This window comes from Scardinius erythrophthalmus (genome assembly GCF_964197995.2).
Source record: "Scardinius erythrophthalmus genome assembly, chromosome: 10".
NCBI lineage: Eukaryota > Metazoa > Chordata > Actinopteri > Cypriniformes > Leuciscidae > Scardinius > Scardinius erythrophthalmus.
In genome coordinates, this window is record NC_138230.1 from 5,720,821 (window position 1) to 5,740,716 (window position 19,896).

A 19,896-nucleotide genomic window follows, 5' to 3' on the forward strand; every position below is an offset into this window, starting at 1 on the left:
ATTAATAATATACTATATTTGTACATATAGCCTATAGCCATATATATAGGCTATGGCATATGATGACCAGCAGGATAATCTCATCTTCAGATTTTCGCTTCAAAGCCGAGCAATTCAACTGTTCCAGTCTCTAAACCGACTGTAAAAAATAGAAACGAGGCTTCTACCACAAACTTCTTTGCGTTGGTGCTTCGAAGCTTTTGACACAGTGCTCTACTTCGCCATCTGGTGCTCAGTAATAATTCCTACACCAACTTTATTATTCCGATGTTTTGTTCATTGGGATGCCATTGTAATTTATTTGTATGTTTAATAAACATATTTGTCATTAGTAAGATGGCGGTGTGTGTGTGCAGCGATATAATTTCCTAGTTGTTCTTTTCTTCATTTTTACTCGCATCAAGTGTGTTTTTTTTTTGTTTTGTTTTTTTTTTTGGGGGGGGGGGGGGTTTCTCTTACGACCAATAGGAATCAAACGTTCCGATTATGACGTTGAGTGCAAACCACAGGGTGGAGTTTGTCGTTATATTTGCACTTTTTGCAGGAAAGGATCCCAAAGATAGCACACCGAACAGGACAAAATGCGTGCATCGGTAGAGCATTATTGGAAATTATACAGAGGGAAGGAATCAGTTTATGTAAGAGGCGAAAGGAAAAGAACAGCAAATACCAGAATTGAGGATATTGCAACATTAAATCCATAAATAGGTACCAGGTCGATTTTGACGCAGTATCTAAAAAGTACTAGATAAATTAGTCGGATATATGGGAGTATGAATAAAAGAAAAATGATTTGCAGCAGTGAAGTAAATATTGGGAAGAAGGGAGTAAACTGGGTTGTGGCTCCGTTGAAAGCTAGAAGCGAACTGGCGGTCATGGGATTAAAGGGTGAGTAGATATATGCACACACACAGGCCTACACGAGTAAATTACAGCTAATGCACACTAACACGATCGATATAATGCACATTTGAAATCCAAGGGCAAAAATAAATGTGGGATAAGGAGGTGGGATAAACAACGGGAAGGAAGAGCGGTTTGGTAACAAGATCGTATTTCTCGTGTCCAAACAGGATTAAACTGCTGAATTTTGTAAACTAGCCTCCCTCCACACTCACATACGGAAATGCGGTGTACAATAGTTTTGCCACACTTGCAGCAGGTCATGTATGAGTGAAGGTAAGATCGCAGATGAGTGTGCAAAGGAACCAACAAATAAAGCTGACATAGACATTAAGGTAAAATATGGTAAGACTGAAATGAAATGTTTATTTAAAAAACGTGAGGGATAGATTGCAATAACAGTAGCTGGAAGAAAGAACAGGAAGATGGTTTTATAACATTTTCAAAGAATCGTAGAGAATAACAGGGAGAAATAAAAAACAAACAAAGGCCTCGTTTACACTGCAGGTCTTGATGCCCAATTCTGATTTATATCCGATTTTTTTGACTGTCTGTTTACACATTCTTTAAATTGTGACCCATATCCGATTCATGTGTTTACACTTGCCATAGGCTACTATCTGAAACATATCGCGCATGCTTAAAGGGTTAAATTCTCTTGCACCAATAGACGAACACAAAATATGTTTCATGCTCTGCGATATGCAAAGTTGCCAAACACCACTTTTGAATAAGAAACAATGTCTATAAAACTCGTTAAAACTCCACGAATCACAAGCGTGTCGGTGAGAACACTCGTTAAAACAACATACACACACCCGAACTTGACTGCACATCACATATTTGACATTATTGACATTTGACATTACTGCTTTCATTCGTAATGCAACGGACCGATCTACGGCACATAAATTAAGGGCTGTTCACTGTTATACAATAAAGAGCCTGCACAGCGACAAGAAATAGAAATTAACACAAAAAAAACTGCCTAGAGCCTGTACTTACACAACACTGCGGAGTTGCGCTCAGGAGTAGAGCAGCTGTGAACAATTTTTTTTTTTTGAGCGGCTGCGGACAAATTCTTTCTATGCACACACAATATTACATCACAATCTGCGCGTATGTTTTAAAATTATAATTGAACATGTAAATAGTCCTAGCACTTTTTAAATTTAAATAGCCCACTTAAAGCGTTTATTACAAATAAATTACTAATTGCTTGAAATGAATAAATGTAAATGAACAAAAATTTTCGTTAAATTTACAATCATGTGAAAACACTTCCCGTGCCCCTCTCCACATTCCTCTCCTATGATGACAACGTTTCGTCGGGCCATCCGTCCCTTTGCAGATGCGCGTCGGGGTTTCTCTCGTCATTAAACCGCGAAGACGTTGCCTAATGCCTCAGAAAATCCGATCTGCCTGTTTACATGACAGTCGCATTGGCACATATCCGATTTATTTCCACATATGAATGAGGCCTGAAACCGATCTGGAAATATCCGAATGCATGCGTTTTTTTCCTGTTTACACTGTCAAAGAACACATCCGATCTGTGTCACATGTGAGCAAAAAATCGGAATTGGGTCACATTTCACTGGCAGTGTAAACGGGGCCAAAGACTTTTGTGAAAACAAGTGTGAAAATGTAAATCTAAAGGACACTGTAGAGCATGTTATATTGATATGTCCTATTTTTAGTAATGAAATAAATGTTTATTTAAAATCTCAAGAAAATTAAGATGAATTTAGAGCTTACAACGATCCTACAAAATAAATCATATGAAGATAGTGTTAAATTTCTTATACAGTATCTGAAAAATACAGAATTAAATAAAAAAAAATCTAGAATTTGTAGCCTTTTAAAAAATAGTAGCTATAGCTAATGATGCCCACTAGAGGGGGCGCCGCGGTAATACACCTAAAAGTTGTATGAAGAAGAAGAAGAGCATTTTAGGAAGTGTGGAGTAGTCATACGGAGAAGTGAAGAGGAGCATCAGATTTTATTCTCCACAAGTCTGGTCTGTACTTTTCGCTTACTGTGTTTTGTGCCTTTAACAGTCGGACGCATGATCGACATCTACTGTTAGTACATCTGGTATTCAAATGCGTTATGATATGGTCGATCTGATCACGAGGAAACGATGGGCATATTCCCCTTTACACCTCGTGTTTTAATCCGTCTCTTTTGTACACTTTCACCCACTTCTGTCCTGATTTCTTAATGGGGGGAGTCTATGGGTGAGTAATTGAATTTTACAGATTATCGATTTAATGGACGAAATAAGATCTCGTAAAATTACATGAACGCGTCAAGAAAAACACGCAGAGCATCAGCTTTAGTTTTTTAAATGTTTTAAAAGAAGTCTCTTCTGCTCACCAAGGCTTCATTTATTTGATCCAAAATACAGCAAAACCTTTTTTTTTTTACAATTTAAAATAACTTTTCTATTTGAATATATTTAAAAATGCTTTGTATCTCTGTGTTGGTAAAGCTGAATTTTCAGCATCATTACTCCAGTCTTCAGAAATCATCCTAATATGATGATTTGGTGCTCAAGAAACATTTATTATTATTATCAATGTTGAAAACAGTTGTGTACCTTTTTTCAGGATTATTTGATGAATAGAAAGTTCTCATACAATATAGATATTTATCACAATATTAATTTGCCATCAGTGGGGAATGAAATGCTCTCCACATGTTTGTTAGTCCTTGAGAATTAATGTAGACATAACTTGTTTGTTCACAATTAAACTCTAATAAGCCACATTTTAAAGAGCCCCATGAAACCTACCCCAATTTTTATCGTAATTTACAACAAAACATTTTTATTTTTTGTCACATAAGATGCTGCACGACAGAACTGTATGTTTGATATAAAAACATGGGTGAAGAAATATCTTGGTTGTATGATAATTACTTACAATAGTAGCAATACATTTTAATCACAATTGGGAAAACTGAAAACTCTGTTTCTGATTGCCCAAACTACGCACTACAACAAAATAATGAAAACAAACCCTATTATAATTAGAATTACACAATATAGCGTATTAGACACAAGATGACGAATGTTTAGGGCAGGGGTCACCAAACTTTTTTCTCTGGGGGCCACATCATTGTTCCTGACTGTGATGGGGGGCCGGGGCCGGGTCAGCTATATAACATAGAATTGTATGACCCAGACCAAAATGACCACCAGCAGGCCTCATTGTGTAGTAGAGATTACTAGCCTGGCACAGCCATCCCCACTACTATATCCACACTACTATATCCACACTAATATCAACACTTGATTCCTGGCACATTTTCGTTTATCTTTTCTAGTGGTTTGCAAAAGTTGTAATCGAGTCTTCACACTGTTTTAATTAAAGTTATTCTTCACAAATATTCGTTGGTCCACTATTATTTGAAAACTCTGCACTCTCTTTTAGGGGTGGAACGGCACACAGAAGTCACGGTTCGGTTCATACCTCGGTTCAGACATCACGGTTCGGTACGAGTTCGGTACAATGGAGGGAAAAGCAAAGCAAAAATGCAGAAGCCTTGTGCATGTCTCAGGCTGGACCACCAAAAGAACAATAAATGTTTTAAGCCTTGTATTTTTTTTTAAATAAGTTTTATTAATAAAGGCATAGAACCAGTTTATTTGTAGTGCACTGACAATAGTTTTATATAATTAGTTCATTAATTCAATTCATAAAAAATACCTGATATGTTTGGTAATTGTACCTGAATGAATTGAAAATTAATCTGCTACATTTCAGATTAATTTGTTTTCCTTAAAAATGTAATTAACAGTAACTTAAACACTTTGCAGTTTGAATGATGTCCTGCATAAACTAAATGACGGAGTATGTTTTTATGTTTCCACTGTTCGATCGCGGCCGCGCCTCACACACACGCACAAATATAAGTAAACACTTTACGACTTTTCGATCGCGCCCACACCTCTCTCTCAATATATATTCCAGCATTGCAATCTTTACATCGCAGCCTGCTTCAGAGCTAAGGCGGAGCTACAGATTAAGTGTCCAAAATAATCTGCGTATCTAACAGTAGTTCCGCAATACATTACATTAATTAAATTGCACGCGAGTTTTATTTATTTTCATACCGTGTATTCTCCGTGTAAATGTATGCACCAAACCGTGACGCCTGTACCGTCCATGACGACTTTTGGGTATTGCCTCATAGGGCCGGTTCAAGTAGTGGGAGATTAGTAATTCTAACAAGTAGTGAGATGTTTTTTTTACTACTCCATGTTATTGTATATTTGTGATTTGTATTCACAGAATGGAGAATTTGGAACAGAAGAACAGAAGTGGGATCTATCATAGGGCGACGCTATCGAGTCAGTCAGGGTAGAAGAAAGGCCAAAAAGGCAAGGCAAGTTTATTTATATAGCACTTTTCATACACAATGGCAATTCAAAGTGCTTTACATAGAAGAAATTAAAATAATAAAAAGAAATAAGAATAATTAAAACAGTTTAGAAAAATAAAATACAGTACCGTACAGTCGGACGAACATTGGCACAGTGCTCATTCAGTAAATGCACAGCTAAACAGAAGTGTTTTGAGTCTGGATTTGAGAGTGACTACAGTATGAGCACGTCTGATCTCCTCTGGAAGCTGGTTCCAGCTGCGGCTGGCATAATAACTAAAAGCGGACTCACCATGCTTAGAGTGAACCCTTGGTATTTCTAGCTGATATGATCCTAGTGATCTGAGTGATCTGTTGGGTTTATATTCAGTGAGCATATCTGCAATGTATTGAGGTCCTAGGCCATTGAGTGATTTAAATACCAGTAGTAATACTTTAAAATCAATCCTAAATCTAACTGGGAGCCAGTGTAAAGACCTGAGGACTGGTGTGATGTGTTCATATTTTCTGGTTCTGCTCAGAATCCTGGCGGCAGCGTTCTGTATGAGCTGCAACTGTCTGATGGTCTTTTTGGGAAGGCCAGTGAGGAGGCCATTACAATAATCCACCCTGCTGGTGATGAAAGCATGCACAAGTTTCTCTAAGTCTTGTCTGGAAACAAAGCATCTAATTCTTGCAATATTTTTCAGATGATGGTATGCTGATTTAGTTATTGCTTTGACTTGACTACTGAAACTAAGGTCTGACTCTAGTGTCACACCAAGATTCCTGACTTGATTTTTAGTTGTTTGACCCCTAGAGTGAAGGTATGCGTTCACCTTGAGAACTTCATCTTTGTTTCCAAACACAATGACTTCAGTTTTGTCTTTGTTTAACTGAAGAAAGTTTTGACACATCCAACTGTTGACTTCATCGATGCATTGGCAAAGGGAGTCAATGGGGCTGTAGTCGTTAGGCGATAGGGCTAAGTAGAGCTGTGTGTCGTCTGCATAGCTGTGGTAAGAGATTTGTTTTTTTCTCATTATTTGGCTCATTGATAGCATATACAGGTTGAACAGGAGTGGCGCAAGAATTGAGCCCTTGAGGGACTCCGCATGTCATGGATGTCCACTCAGACTTATGATCTCCTATACTCACATAGTAACCTCTCCCATCTAAGTATGACCTGAACCATTTTAGGACTATACCAGAAAGCCCCACCCAGTTTTCCAGCCTGTCAAGAAGTATGTTATGATCGACAGTGTCAAATGCAGCACTGAGGTCAAGTAGTACCAGCACTGATAATTTGCCTGAATCAGTATTTAAGCGAATATCGTTTATCTTTATGAGCGCTGTCTCTGTGCTGTGGTGCGGTCGGAAACCAGATTGAAAATTGTCAAAGTATCCATTCGAGCTTAAGAATTTGTTCAGCTGATTGAAGACAACTTTTTCAATGATCTTGCCTATGAAAGGAAGATTTGAGATCGGCCTATAGTTGCTTAATATGGTCTTATCCAGATTGCTCTTTTTCAGGAGGGGCTTGTCAACTGCAGTTTTCAGGGAGTTTGGAAAACTCCCAGAGAGAAGTGAGGCATTTACCACTTCTAGAAGATCTGCTTCTAAACTGTTTAACACACTTTTGAAAAATGATGTGGGAAGTGTGTCAAGAGCGCTTGTTGATGTTTTAAGGTGCTGTACGGTTTCTTCCAAAATTTTGCCATCAATTTCTTTGAAATCAGACATAGTAACTACTTTCTCAGGTGGTCTGATCTGTCTGACCCCAGAGCAACTCAAGGATGTGCTGATCACCTTTCTGATATTATTGATTTTCTCAGAGAAGAAAGAAGCAAACTCACTGCACTTGTTCTCTGAGAGCATTTCACTGGGAATCTGGCTTGGGGGGTTTGTCAGTCTCTCTACAGTAGCAAAAAGAGTGCGTGTGTTGTTTAAATTACTGTTTATAATATTTGAGAAGAAAGTCTGTCTAGCTTTGCCTAGTTCCATATTGAAAGCATGCAGGCTGTCTTTGTAGATGTTATAATGGACTACAAGTTTTGTCTTCCGCCACATGCGCTCTACTTTTCTGCATTGTCTTTTCATAGTTTGCACTGCTGTTGAGTTTCTCCAAGGTGCTTTTTGTCTGCCATTCTTCTTCCTGACTTTAACAGGAGCAATATCATCAATTACACTTTTAACTTTTGAGTTAAAAGAATCAAGGAGAAAATCAACAGAGTCTGCAGATATGCTTGGTGTTAAGGATATAGCCTTCATAAATAATACACTAGTGTTCTCATTTAAGCATCTCTTCTTGACAGACACAGATCTAGCTTCAGTGGCAGGAGAGATCAATATATCAAAGAAAATACAGAAATGATCAGACAGCGCTACATCCTTAATAACAATCGATGAAATGTTTAGACCCTTACTGATAAGTAAATCTAGAGTGTGTCCATGATTGTGTGTGGGTCCATGTACATGCTGAGTCAGGTCAAAAGTTTTTAAAACAGTTTTGATTCTGCCATATTGTTCTCTGCACTATCTATGTGAATGTTAAAATCACCAGCAATGGCAAAACAGTCAAACTCTGAGGTAATTGTTGATAACAGTTCTGTAAAGTCCTCAGCAAAGGCTGGAGAGTATTTTGGAGGCCTGTAAATAATGAAAAGTAAAATGCGTGGAGCACCTTTTAACACAATACCCAGATATTCGAAAGACAAGTAATTCCCAAATGATATTTGCTTACATTGATAGATATCTTTAAAAAGAGCAGCTAGACCCCCATCTCTCTTAACAGCTCTGCAGACACTCATAAAAGTAAAGTTAGGAGGGGATGTTTCATTGAGGATTGTTGCACTGCAGCTGTCTTCTAGCCAGGTTTCATTCAGAAGCATAAAATCCAGGTTGTTTGTGGTTAAGTCGTTGACTAGAAGTGATTTATTTTTAAGTGAGCGGATGTTAAAGAGTGCTAACTTAACAGACTTACTTTTCCCCACAGCAATATTAAGAGAAAGCGTTCCACCTGGCCAAATCCACGGAGAGAGGGAAGATGCTCCACTGGTGGGTCCCTTTCTCTCTGTGATCATATTCTGTGTGTAAATGATGAGCACACTGGTGTAGTGAAGGCTTGAGTTGTTAAATGTAGTAATTGCATAATTAAAGAGACAGGATTATTTGCTGTGATCCTGATCCTGCTTTTCACAATGCCATTACTATCACACTTTTGTTTTGCATCTCTTCTTGTTCAGTTTAATACATTTGTCTATTATTTAATCCAACTGATCTTAATGGTTAATCAATAGCCGCTTTCCGACCTGAGGAACCTTTTCACAGTTCCTAGAACTATCGGCTAAAGTACTCGTATGTTCCTGCGGTGCGATCACGCCGACTAGGAACGATTTTAGTTCTAGGAACTCCATTTGGAGGAACTAATTTAGGTCCTACTTCAGAGTAGGGTCTAAACCAGCACTATAGGAACTACCCGTGATGTTAGTGTACGCTGATGACCGAACGCACGCGGAACACCAGTACCCGCCATTTTTAAAACAGCTATAATGTAAACATGCAGATTATAGCCTATATATTTACTCCAGAAACTAACTATACAAACATGGAAAACAGTGATAGATGGGCCTCTAAACCTTTATGCTGAAGAGAAAATCCAACGCAGCTTTGAGGGGACCAAGCCAAACATGATTATGTATTTCTGCCCAGCAACACTGGACATCAACCACACGGCATAGGCTAATAACCTTTTTTTCATATACTGTCTACTTTCTATAACAGTTCTATCTAATAACATATTAAACAGTATTGTTATACAGATCGCTAACTAATAAACACAGAGAATGCGAGCATTGTTTGCTCTGGCGTTCTCAGCGCCGCCAAAATAAAGGTCCGTCGCGCTGTCAAAATAAAGGTCCGTCGCGCTGTCAAAATAAAGGTCCGTCGCGCTGTCAAAATAAAAGTCACCGTGCTTGCGTCACTCCCTTACCCCTCCTACCAGTTCCTATGGCCACTTGAGAATAACGGCGCATAAATCATACTACAGTTATTTATTTTTATTCGCTTTGGTACTATTTTCACAAGTAAGGTGTACATTTTCAAAACTCCAAACTAGTACAAAAATCCAAACTGATCACACTTGTAACACAGTGTCATTCTTTCCAAACCTGATCTCATGCTTTCACTATTTCATTGTGTCATATGACTGTCCTGTAGGTGTCCTTTACAGATGACGGATGAGTTACAGTAATGTGGCAGTCTCCCACCACCATTACCTGGACACACACACACTTTGAACCTAGTGCTTATAATCTTAGAAAAATCACTTATAATGTAAAAATAATTAATTTCATTTGGTTATCTGTATCAGAAATTGCAAACAAAGTAGAAACTATATCTACAGAAGCTGTATCTATATAAATCTATAGATGAACCAAATGATTAATTGATTAACCATTAAGATTAATTGGATTAAATAACAGATATATGTATTAAACTGAACAAGAAGAGATGCAAATCAAAAGTTTGATAGTAATGGCATTATGAAAGGCAGCCACTATGAATGAAACATTAATATAGATGAAAGTTATTTTGTGTTGTGAAAAGGATACTTTGTGATTTTGTGTATTGTACTAACACAATTGAAAACATGAAATGTTTGAAGTGCACTTTTGATGATCTGTTGTGATATTAGCACTAAGAATGTACGCCTTACTTGTGAAAATAGTACCAAAGCGAATAAAATGAAACTGTAAATAGACACATAAGCCTTTACTGGCTAATGTTTGCCAGCTGATGTACATGTGGATAATATGATTATAAAGCTATCAACAGTCAGTGTAATGACAATGTTATTCTTTGCATGAAAACACTTGAATTAGAATAATTGAACACTGGGTGAATTACAACTTAAGAATTATATTCCTATAGACGGTCAACAGTGATAAGATAAAGATAAGAGTGGTCCAGACCAACCTAACAAACGTATGACTTACAGAAGGTGTACTTAACTAAGAACGTTTGGGAAACACATATTAATGATAAGGTTCAGCTTAAGGTGTAACTTAAGAACGACATAGAGTAAAGGAGGTTTTGGGAAACGCAGCCCTGATCTTTAGATGAGATCTATGAGTTACTGGTAACCTCTGTTGGAGTGATTAACAATTGGTTTTAATTAAAAAGTCAAGGAGCACATGACACTACAAGCTCCCACCTCCGTTCATATTTATCTGCATAACTTCTAAAGTACTTTTACTTCCAAACCTGATGTTCAGTAAGACGTTTGTGCATGTGGTGAGAGAAGCCTTAATGTGGAATGGGAATGGGAAGTTGGTCAGTAGTGTTTCACAAAGTGAGGCAAAAAAAAAAAAGTAAGAATCTTGTTCACTTTCAAGTTTAAAAACAGCACAATGAAGACAGACACAAGGTCCAATGAAGTCTGTGTGCAGCTTCGTTTTATGTGGTGTAGAGTTGTGGTCTGTGTTTTTACCTTTTAAATAAGTGGTTTTGTTTTTTGAGTCATGTGTTCTGCTCAATATTCTTTACTTTAGGTGATATTTGAGGACCATTTAGTTGTGTTCTGTGTAAGTGTTCATAGACTGCAATACAGCAGTAAGTAAAAAAGAAGTAAAGTGTTGACAATGTTGTGAACGAGTCGTCCTGTCAACTTTGTTTACTTCTTTTCATTACGAGTCCCAAACATTACACACATATAACCACCGTTTTTATTTTATTCTATCAGGTGCCTCTTCAGTTTTCTGGCCTTTTTGTCAGGTGAGTGTGTGTAATGTAAAGAGAAATTATTTGTAAATTGGATCAGTGACATTAAAAACCACATCAGTATCAATATTGTATAGTAATTCAACAGTGTTTTTATATTTAGGTGCTGCTACTCTAACTGTCCATGGACAAAAAGGTGGCAGTGTTTTCCTGCCTTGTGATGAGAGCATCGAAGAGAACTTATCGTTTATCCTAACATTTAGATCCAAAGTCGCTTATGGTGGTCAACAAAACGAACAATTCAAGGGCCGGGTGAATGAGAGTGATCTTTGTGGTCTTATTATTAAAGACTTGAAGACCATCGATGCAGGCAAACACACTTTAAGTGTTCATGGCAACGGTCATCCAATTTCCTACCGTTATGAAATCCTTGTCCTTGGTGAGATCAGAACTGATTTTAAATATTAATTTGGGCTTTTTGTTGCTTTCATAGTATGCATGTTATATCTTCTTTTAATCTTGTTCTGTTGAGCACTTTGGTCAGCCTAGTGGCTGTTGTAAATGTTCTATATAAATAAATTGAACTTAAACTAGTTCCCACCCATCAACATGTCACAACTATTCACTCCTTTCATTTCTCTTCAGTTAACTTAACAGGACAGAAAGGTGAAGAGCTGGTGTTTGATGATCTTCCCCTGGAAGCTGAAACAGTTGAGCATTGTAAAGGCACAGTTTGCACAGAGATATGGAGGAGTGGACGAGGTGTCCTGAATGATCGACTGACCGACAGCAATGGTCGTCTGGTCATCAGAGAGTTCAGATCAAGTCATGCTGGGATTTACAGAGTCCTGAACTCAACAGGAGGAGAACTAGTCACTACAAATGTCACAGGTGAGAGAAATTCAATGGATGTTTGGAAATATTACATATAAAGCGGACAGGTGAGGTTTATTTTTCATAATTTGAACAGCTAATTAATACTAGAGAAGAGAAGCTGCAAGATGAAGTTATTCTGATTCAAGATTATTAAAACTATAATGATGTGCACTGATAAATCAACATGCAAACATAAAATACAATAAAACAAGACTTAAACACATACACACACACACACACACACACACACACACACACTGGTCCTACTCCTACAAAGTGAATGTATTGCTTAGTTAGGGACATTTAATTTAATATTCATCAATATTATTGATCTGCATTGACTCCATTATATTAGAACTGAACTGAGCTGGACGATGACATGTCAAGTCAAGTCACCTTTATTTATATAGTGCTTTTTACAATACAGATTGTATCAAAGCAGCTACACATTGATAAAATGAAAATAAAACAACAAAGTTTGTTTCTAGAAGAAAATTGCATCATTGTCCACCCTAATTAGGCAGATCAATAATATCGTTGAATATTAAATGTCCCCAACTAAGCAAGCCAAAGCCAAGGCAACAGTGGCAAGGAACCAAAACTCCGTCAGTGACAGAATGGAGAAAAAAAACCTTGGGAGAACCCAGGCTCAGTCGGGGGCCAGTTCTCCTCTGGCCAACGAGCGAACAGTGAATGATTATGATTCAGGCAGCATTACAGGTCAGAGGTCAGATTGGTCGTGTCGATGAAGCCGACACTTCAGGGATGCGTCATGGTTGGGTCCAGGTGCAGATCCACCATCTAATCTGGATACGGCCGGAGTCCACCTCACTTCAGAAAACAGAGAGACACAGTTTTCTCCAGAGCGGCTATATAGATTAATGAACTAAAGTAATTTTTTTACAACACATATGAATCAACACTGAACTTACTTAAGCTGGACTGTGACGCTGTATATAAACTTTGTTGCATTATTTTCCCGGTAAAGCTGCTTTGAAACACTCTGTATTGTAAAAAGCACTGTTTAATTAAAGTTGACTTGACTAAACTGTGACTAAGCTTTCAATATCCTCTTCAGAATCTGGCACAGAATCAGTGATAAATCTGAACAGCACAGATGATCACAGAACTGACGACACCAAACAACACAGTAAGTAAAACCAGAGACATTGAGATCGTTACAACATTTTAAAAAACGTTTAATAATAGTTTCTTTCCCCTTCCAGCTGCTTGGGTTTGGATTGTGGCTCCGTTGGCTCTGATGGCTCTGATTATATTAATCAAGATAACTCGTCAACATCTGAACAGGAACAAGAAACCAGATTCCTACAAAGTAGAGATGAGCAAGAGCGATCAAGTATTGGAGTACTCGTTCGTGACCACGGCGAACGATCATGAAAACGATAATCACAATGATGGTTATTGCTACATTTGCATCCCGGGTGCAAGCTCAAGACATGAAGGAGATACCGATAGGGCCTGAAGATCTCCTACTCTTTTTAGTGAGGAGATGGCTAGAAGGAACACAGTTTTGAGGGTCAGAAACTTTTCTGAGACAGAATCAAGAGGCTCGAAGAGAGTGACAGATAAACCTTCTTGAACAAGAGCCAGATCCCAAGCTGGAACTCCGGTATAAACTGCAGGCCAGGATGGAAACATTTTATAAGAGGATCTCTTATAAGATTTTATACATCTATTTTGCACTCATGTTTTATTTATCTATTTTTTTAGGGCTGGGGGAATTAACGTGTTAATCTTTGTGACTAATTTGAGATGTTTAACGCATTAAAAAAAAATAACGCAATTAACGCAGCTCTTTAATTTTTTTGCCTCGTTTTAATGACTCCCTGTTGCGGCTGCTATCGAAAAGGCAGAAAATATGCTGTCCCGCCCCTCCGTGTTTGGCGATCAGGTTTCATTCTCGCGCAGCTTTCATGAGCGGCTCTTTTCCGCGCCGCGTGTGTGTGTCGGCGCTCTCTGCTCAATGTTCTGCTATGTGTTTGCGCTGCGTGTCCTGCTCTGTCGTTAACGGCCCAAACGCTCCAATCATGTACCGATCACGCACTGGAAGGGCAAAGTCCACTCAAATAATGTGAAATTTCTCTGTAGACTTCTGTTTGCTGAGCTGGTATAGTTATGCTGGGCAACAATGGTAAAATGACCTGCTCTGATCACATGCTCTGGTAATAATGGCTTTGTAGGACTGTTTTATTTTGATCATTAGTAAAAAAAATAAAAATAAAAAAAAATCTGTTAAATTGATTATGTTGATTGATTATTGAAAAAGAATAATATATTGATATATTGATGTTTAATATTATTTTAATATAGGGCTATTTTCTGTTCCTTTTTTTCCTGTGTTTAATTTAATTGGGTGATTCTAAGTTTAAATATTGATGATTACAAGCTTGGAGGAAATGCAATTAATTGCAATTAATTACAGCAAATTGTGTAATTAATTATTTATTTATTTTATCGATTCCCAGCCCTAATTTTTTTACTTTTGCTGCTGTATTATACTCTAACCTAATTTATAATGTTTTTTGTTTTTTTTACATAGTTTATGAATATATCTTTTCTTACTGTGTCAGTTTAAATCTTTGTAAATAAATGTCTTTCGCAATTTGTTTTGACGGAGATGGTTAGTTGTTTTAATTTTTAATTTCCTCAAAGTGCTGTGATTGTTCGGTGGGGAAGTCTAAACACCAGGGTGAAGGGGGCGTGGCCAGTGGAAATCACCCATGGGTGGAAATAAGAAAATCCTAGAGGAAACACTGTATTCATGTAACATTGCTGAGTTTTTTCCCCTTAAAACTGCAGTGAACCAAAGACAGTCTCAAAAACACGCTTTGAAATCTTTTTTTTTTTTTTTTTTTTCTGATGTCACAAGCTACCGTAACCAACTATCACGGCTGGCAGAAAGGATGGGCCGCAGCGAAACATGGGGCTCTGATTCATCAAAAATCACCTAAATGACAGATTTCTGTGCTTTATTTCACAATCTATCTCAATATTTCCCTGCCAGTAAAATCAGCATTGCTGTAGTGAAACATGAATTAAAATAGATGACTGTGGCTCAGATGCTTTTCCAGCTGGCCAGATCTTACTTTCACTTCAGAGAAACTGAGATATTGTGGCTAATGTTACCAGTTTTCAGGGTTTTTTTTTTTTACTTAAAGGGATAGTTAAAGGTCCCATTCCATGGATTATTTTTATTATTTTATAATGTTTCCAGGGGTGCCCTTATAATGTTAGTATGTTTTTTAGATCAAATTTTTTTTATAATTTAGAAATAAAAGGCATATTTCCTAGCCTGATTTCATTCCCTGGTTTGAACACACTGTTTGAAGGGGCGTGTCTGCTGTGAGACTTCAGTGTAAACGCCCACTGCTGTGATTGGCTGACATGCTTGCATATGAAATATCTGGCATTACATGTGGAACTATCTGGAAAACTTTTACTATTACAGCTATTATACGTTTTTACTATTACAGCTATCGGGATTAACGAATCGTGAGAAGTTTAAGTATTTAGATCTATTCCCATCACATAAAAGGTTGCAGTGATGAGCATGCAGATGACAGCCTGTTGATCGCATGAAAAAATATCTTATCATTGCAACGCAGTTTCTGCACTCACTAATGATTTCACCAATGCAAACATGAGGTATATAAATACAGTAAGAGCTTCGTTGTGCAGTGTTTTTCATAACGAGTTTTGGCAAGTGTCCAGATAAACTCGCGCTGTGATTGACAGCTTGGGCGATTGGAAAGGGATTGTTCTTTGATCGCTTTCTGTATATTAATCACAGTTTAAGTAAGATTATTTTCATCCTACTAAGAGAAACGATGTGAAGTTGATCGCTACTTCCATAGTAAATCACTACTTACCGCTTGTGGGAATATAGTTGAAATTGCCCCCTTCGTCAGTATGAAACGCTGAGAGAAGCCTGCTTGATATTATCCCAGGTTAGAAAAACAGTCCGTGGTGAAATGGACAGAGCAAACTAACAACTTCGAATTAAACTTTTGCGGTATCCGATTATAGATAAACATCAACCACGCCTGTTGACATTTTGCCATCAATACGCCTGTGTTCCTGTGGGCGGAGGTTAGTCTAAACACGGTTCTGGTGATGTCATTAATGAAGGAAGTAGAGGGGTGTAGTCCAATCCAGCCGTTTTTTGTAGGCGACTTCTGTTAAATAAAATATCTCGCTTGGCATTGAACTTTGAGCTTTATAATTTTACAGATATTATTTATACTCTAACAACAACATTACACACTAACTAAAGTTTGAAACATGGGATCACGAAGAACGGGACCTTTAAAGGGTTAGTTCACCCAAAAATGAAAATTCTGTCAGTAATTACTCACCCTCATGTTGTTCCAACCATGTAAGTCTTTCGTTCATCTTCGGAACACAAATTAAGATATTTTTGATGAAATCTGACGGCTGCATCACTCCTCCATAGGCTTTCAGAGGGACCAAAACTCATCGGCCCAGAAAAGTTATTAAAAACATTGTTAAAATAGTCCAAGTGACTACAGTGGCTCTACATTACGTTTATCATGCGACGACAATACTTTTTGTGAGGAAAAACAACAAAAATAACGACTTTATCCAACTATTAGTGTTCTTCAATGTGGGCCTCTGACGAGAGTTCACGGGAGCGCCACGACGCATGCGCGAGAACTGAGATTCTCAGATTACTTTTTTATAGAAAAAGTATATACTTTTTTCTTGATATACCCCGAAAGAATGGAAGTGAAATGTGACAACATGCCCCATAGGTGGGGTACATTGTAACATGACATATGACAGCTTAAAATGTTATCTGATCTAATAAAAAAAATATACAAGACAAACTAAAATATTTTCTAAATAAAATACAATTTAAAAACGGTTTCATATAAAATAATGGCAATTTTTAATAATTAAATATAAACTCATTTTTGAGTATTGACTACGAACACATGAAAATACAGCTATACAACATAGTTCAAAACAAATAAATAATTGGTAATTTCTGGACATTGACTCTCAGTCTTTATTCACCTCTCACGTTTTCTCAATAAAATTAATAAAAGTATAGATAGGGGTGTGCCTGTTTCAGAATTGGTGATGACGGCTATGACGTGAGTCAAATGTGACGGTTCATAACATAACCGTCCGTCGACAGGGGGGGCGAAGGAGGGGGCGTTGCGATTGCGAAGGACGTCTGTTATAGGACAACTTAGTTTGAATAAACGAGCAGACACTGATTAGTTACTTGGTCGCCTATTAAACAAATAAAATTAATATCTCATCATCCGCACCAACGTTTTTTTTTTTTTTTCAAAGCCGCACCCGCACCCGCCCGCCATCCGCTGATTGTTTTGCGGTCTATGGACGATGCAATGCTCTGCTGATGCGAGCCGCAAGAAAGCCCTTGTCTGTTCTAGAAAGGATGCAGCAAATATATTTAATGCTAATGTATGAGGCATAGGCCTACGCTGAGTTTCATTCATTTACGATGAGATGCGCTCTAGTTCACAATGAAATGCAATGCAAGTGAACGCGGCGCGCCCGCGCCTGCATGTCACGGTTATTATATTGTCTACTATGTTTTCTTTTTATTTATTAAAGAATATGCGTTAAGTGGTAAAAACCATGTCTCCCGAAATATCGCGCATCTTATGATCCAATCTTTTATTACAATTGTTTTTTGAGCTAAAATGTAATACACATCATATATACACACACTGTAGGCTATATGTTTCGTTTATCAAACATGTTTGGGGCCAGTCAAGGGCTAAACTGCACGATCACGGTAATGATACATTTTTTATTATTGCAAATGTTTATTGCTAATGTTTATTATTGCAAATGTTTTTCCTTTGTTTAATAAATCTCATAATGATGGCACATCACTATATGATAGTCGTTTCTATCTCAAATGATTGGCGGTCGGTCAGGGGGTACTTGGCAAAGAATCAAATACAGTTGGAAACGACGTAGATCACTAATAACACAGACTGTTAACAATTGTTTTTAATTAGTATTTAAACATTCTCTATGATAAAAAAAATGTTTGTAAAAAATATTTTAATAACACGGTTTTGGCGGTTATAGAGTTCTAATGACGGTGTTCAACTATAACCGTCGGTCTCACGGTTATATACTAACCGTCACACCCCTAAGTATATAATATAATAGCATATTTCTAATAGGGGCAAGTAGTGAATACCATGGACCACCTGTCAAAAAATGATTGATTGACAGGTGCCCCGCCCCTTCCGGTGACATGTCCCGCCCCTTCCGGTGACAGGTGCCCCGCCCCTTTTGGCATAGGATCAAAAGGATCAAAGAAGATGAGATGAGATCAAAGGGCTTTTGAAGTCTTTTTGACAGCTAGTTTTGATTTTTGATTGACAGGTTGACAGTTAGTATGATTTTGATTGACAGGTTGACAGTTAGTATGATTTTGATTGACAGAAAGTGTTTTAATAATAATTACATCATGGCGATGACAGCTAGTTTGATGCCTTTTGATATGGACATAAGGTTTTGAAGACGCTGTGTGATTAAACAATATGTTATGGTATCTGACAGAAAGTCTGATTGTTTGAAGCCTATGGATGCCTTTTGAACATGACAGTTAGTGTGTGTTTGGAAGTTGGTATCACAGGATTCTCCTCCCTACTTATCCCTTAGCTTATCCGGGCTGTAATGTGAAACTGATAAGGATAAACTGTGGAAGTTTATCTCACTCACAAATGTTGAAAAGCCATTCAGTTCTTTTAAAACAATATAAATTATTATACAATAAATAAAGATCTTACTAAAACCTCACTCAAAAAGTTTAAATAAAATGGAGTCACAAAAGATCACAGAGTTTTTACTGAAGCGCCTCTCCAGCACAGCCCCGGCCTGAGTGGTGCGCGCGCCCTCCACATTCTGACATCCCCCTCCTTCTGCTCCTCCACATTCCAGAGCATATTTTTGTATATTTCATGTATATTTCACACAAATAATATAATATACAATAACATCTTACTGAAACCAATTCATTCAGTTTTAGATAAACAAAAGAATAAAAAATAATCTTACATAAAACATTCTGTTCTTTAAAAGAATATAAATAATATAAAATAAATAATATAAAATAACATCTTACTGAAACCTCAAACAAAAAGTTTAAATAAATGTAGAACTATCCACTGAGCCAACCATCTCAGTTTAAATAAAATGGATTCACAAAAAAAGAAGAAAAGTTAAAGAAAAAACATAGGCCTACATGTTATGAAACAATCAGTTAAATGTTTAGAGAGTTGAAGAAAAAACATACAGCTCATGAAACAACACAATGTATAAAACGGGTTCACGAAAATAAAAAATCATCTTACATGTTTAGAAATCAGGGCCCTCTGGCCTCTCTTTACACCACCTGTTTGACCTGCGAAGCTTTCAAAAAGCACCAGCCAAAGGGTGTGTGTGTGTCAGAGAGTCACACAAATTCAGCGATCAGGATATCAGGTGCTGAGTTTATTTATAAGAAATATAATCTTAAAAGTTTAAATGATATCTTTTAAAAATAAAAGATTGTTTAAATAAAATCTTTAAAGTTTGAATACATTCATATCTTCTATTTATCTTTTAGAAGATTACTGTAATGATTTTCTTTAAATTGAACCTAAGGTATAATTGTTATTAAACAATGTCTGTTCAAAAACTTTAGATGGTTGAAAAACTGTACTTGGTCGTCTTAAATCTCATTTATGTGAAAAGATTCAATCAGCATTTTTTATTTTATTTTTTTTTTGTCCATGCGGGGGTTTCAATTTTTATGGTTTGGGGCTTTTATGGTTTGGGGCCATAATGATTTTTGTACCGTAACTGCATATTCTATCCCTTACACCTAAACACGACCATCACAGAAAACTACATTTGTACATTTTTCAAAAATGAAATAAATAAATAAATAAAGCAAAAAAAGTATGCTTAGGCGTCTTAGATCTTATTTATACAAAAATATTTCAAACAGTA

At 37.1% G+C, this 19,896-nt stretch overlaps 3 protein-coding genes across 9 annotated transcripts in view; all 3 read left to right on the forward strand.

The window, feature by feature from the left end:
- The window catches only part of LOC308697125 (uncharacterized protein), a 450,215-nt gene that overhangs the window by 308,333 nt on the left and 121,986 nt on the right, over positions 1 to 19,896 (forward strand). The window lies entirely within an intron of this gene.
- Positions 513 to 14,501, forward strand: LOC308697155 (uncharacterized protein). Of its 7 annotated transcripts, none has more exons than XM_081376287.1 (8): positions 513 to 888; positions 5,202 to 5,295; positions 8,267 to 8,328; positions 11,015 to 11,046; positions 11,156 to 11,431; positions 11,638 to 11,883; positions 12,947 to 13,018; positions 13,095 to 14,501. In XM_081376287.1, exons 3-8 carry the CDS (start codon positions 8,318 to 8,320, stop codon positions 13,349 to 13,351), a joined length of 894 nt encoding a protein of 297 aa, XP_081232413.1. In that variant the 5' UTR covers positions 513 to 888; positions 5,202 to 5,295; positions 8,267 to 8,317; the 3' UTR covers positions 13,352 to 14,501. The 7 variants fall into 7 exon arrangements, with proteins under 7 accessions (XP_081232413.1, XP_081232419.1, XP_081232417.1 ...); XM_081376289.1 differs by having other exon boundaries at positions 552 to 888; positions 5,202 to 5,290; XM_081376292.1 differs by lacking the exon at positions 513 to 888 and adding an exon at positions 2,853 to 2,923 and having other exon boundaries at positions 5,202 to 5,290.
- Positions 2,892 to 19,896, forward strand: part of LOC308697154 (uncharacterized protein) — a 190,591-nt gene continuing 173,586 nt past the window's right edge. The window contains exon 1 of the mRNA XM_081376286.1: positions 2,892 to 3,143. The gene's annotated coding sequence lies outside the window, so the exon portion shown is untranslated. The remainder of the gene's footprint in view (positions 3,144 to 19,896) is intronic.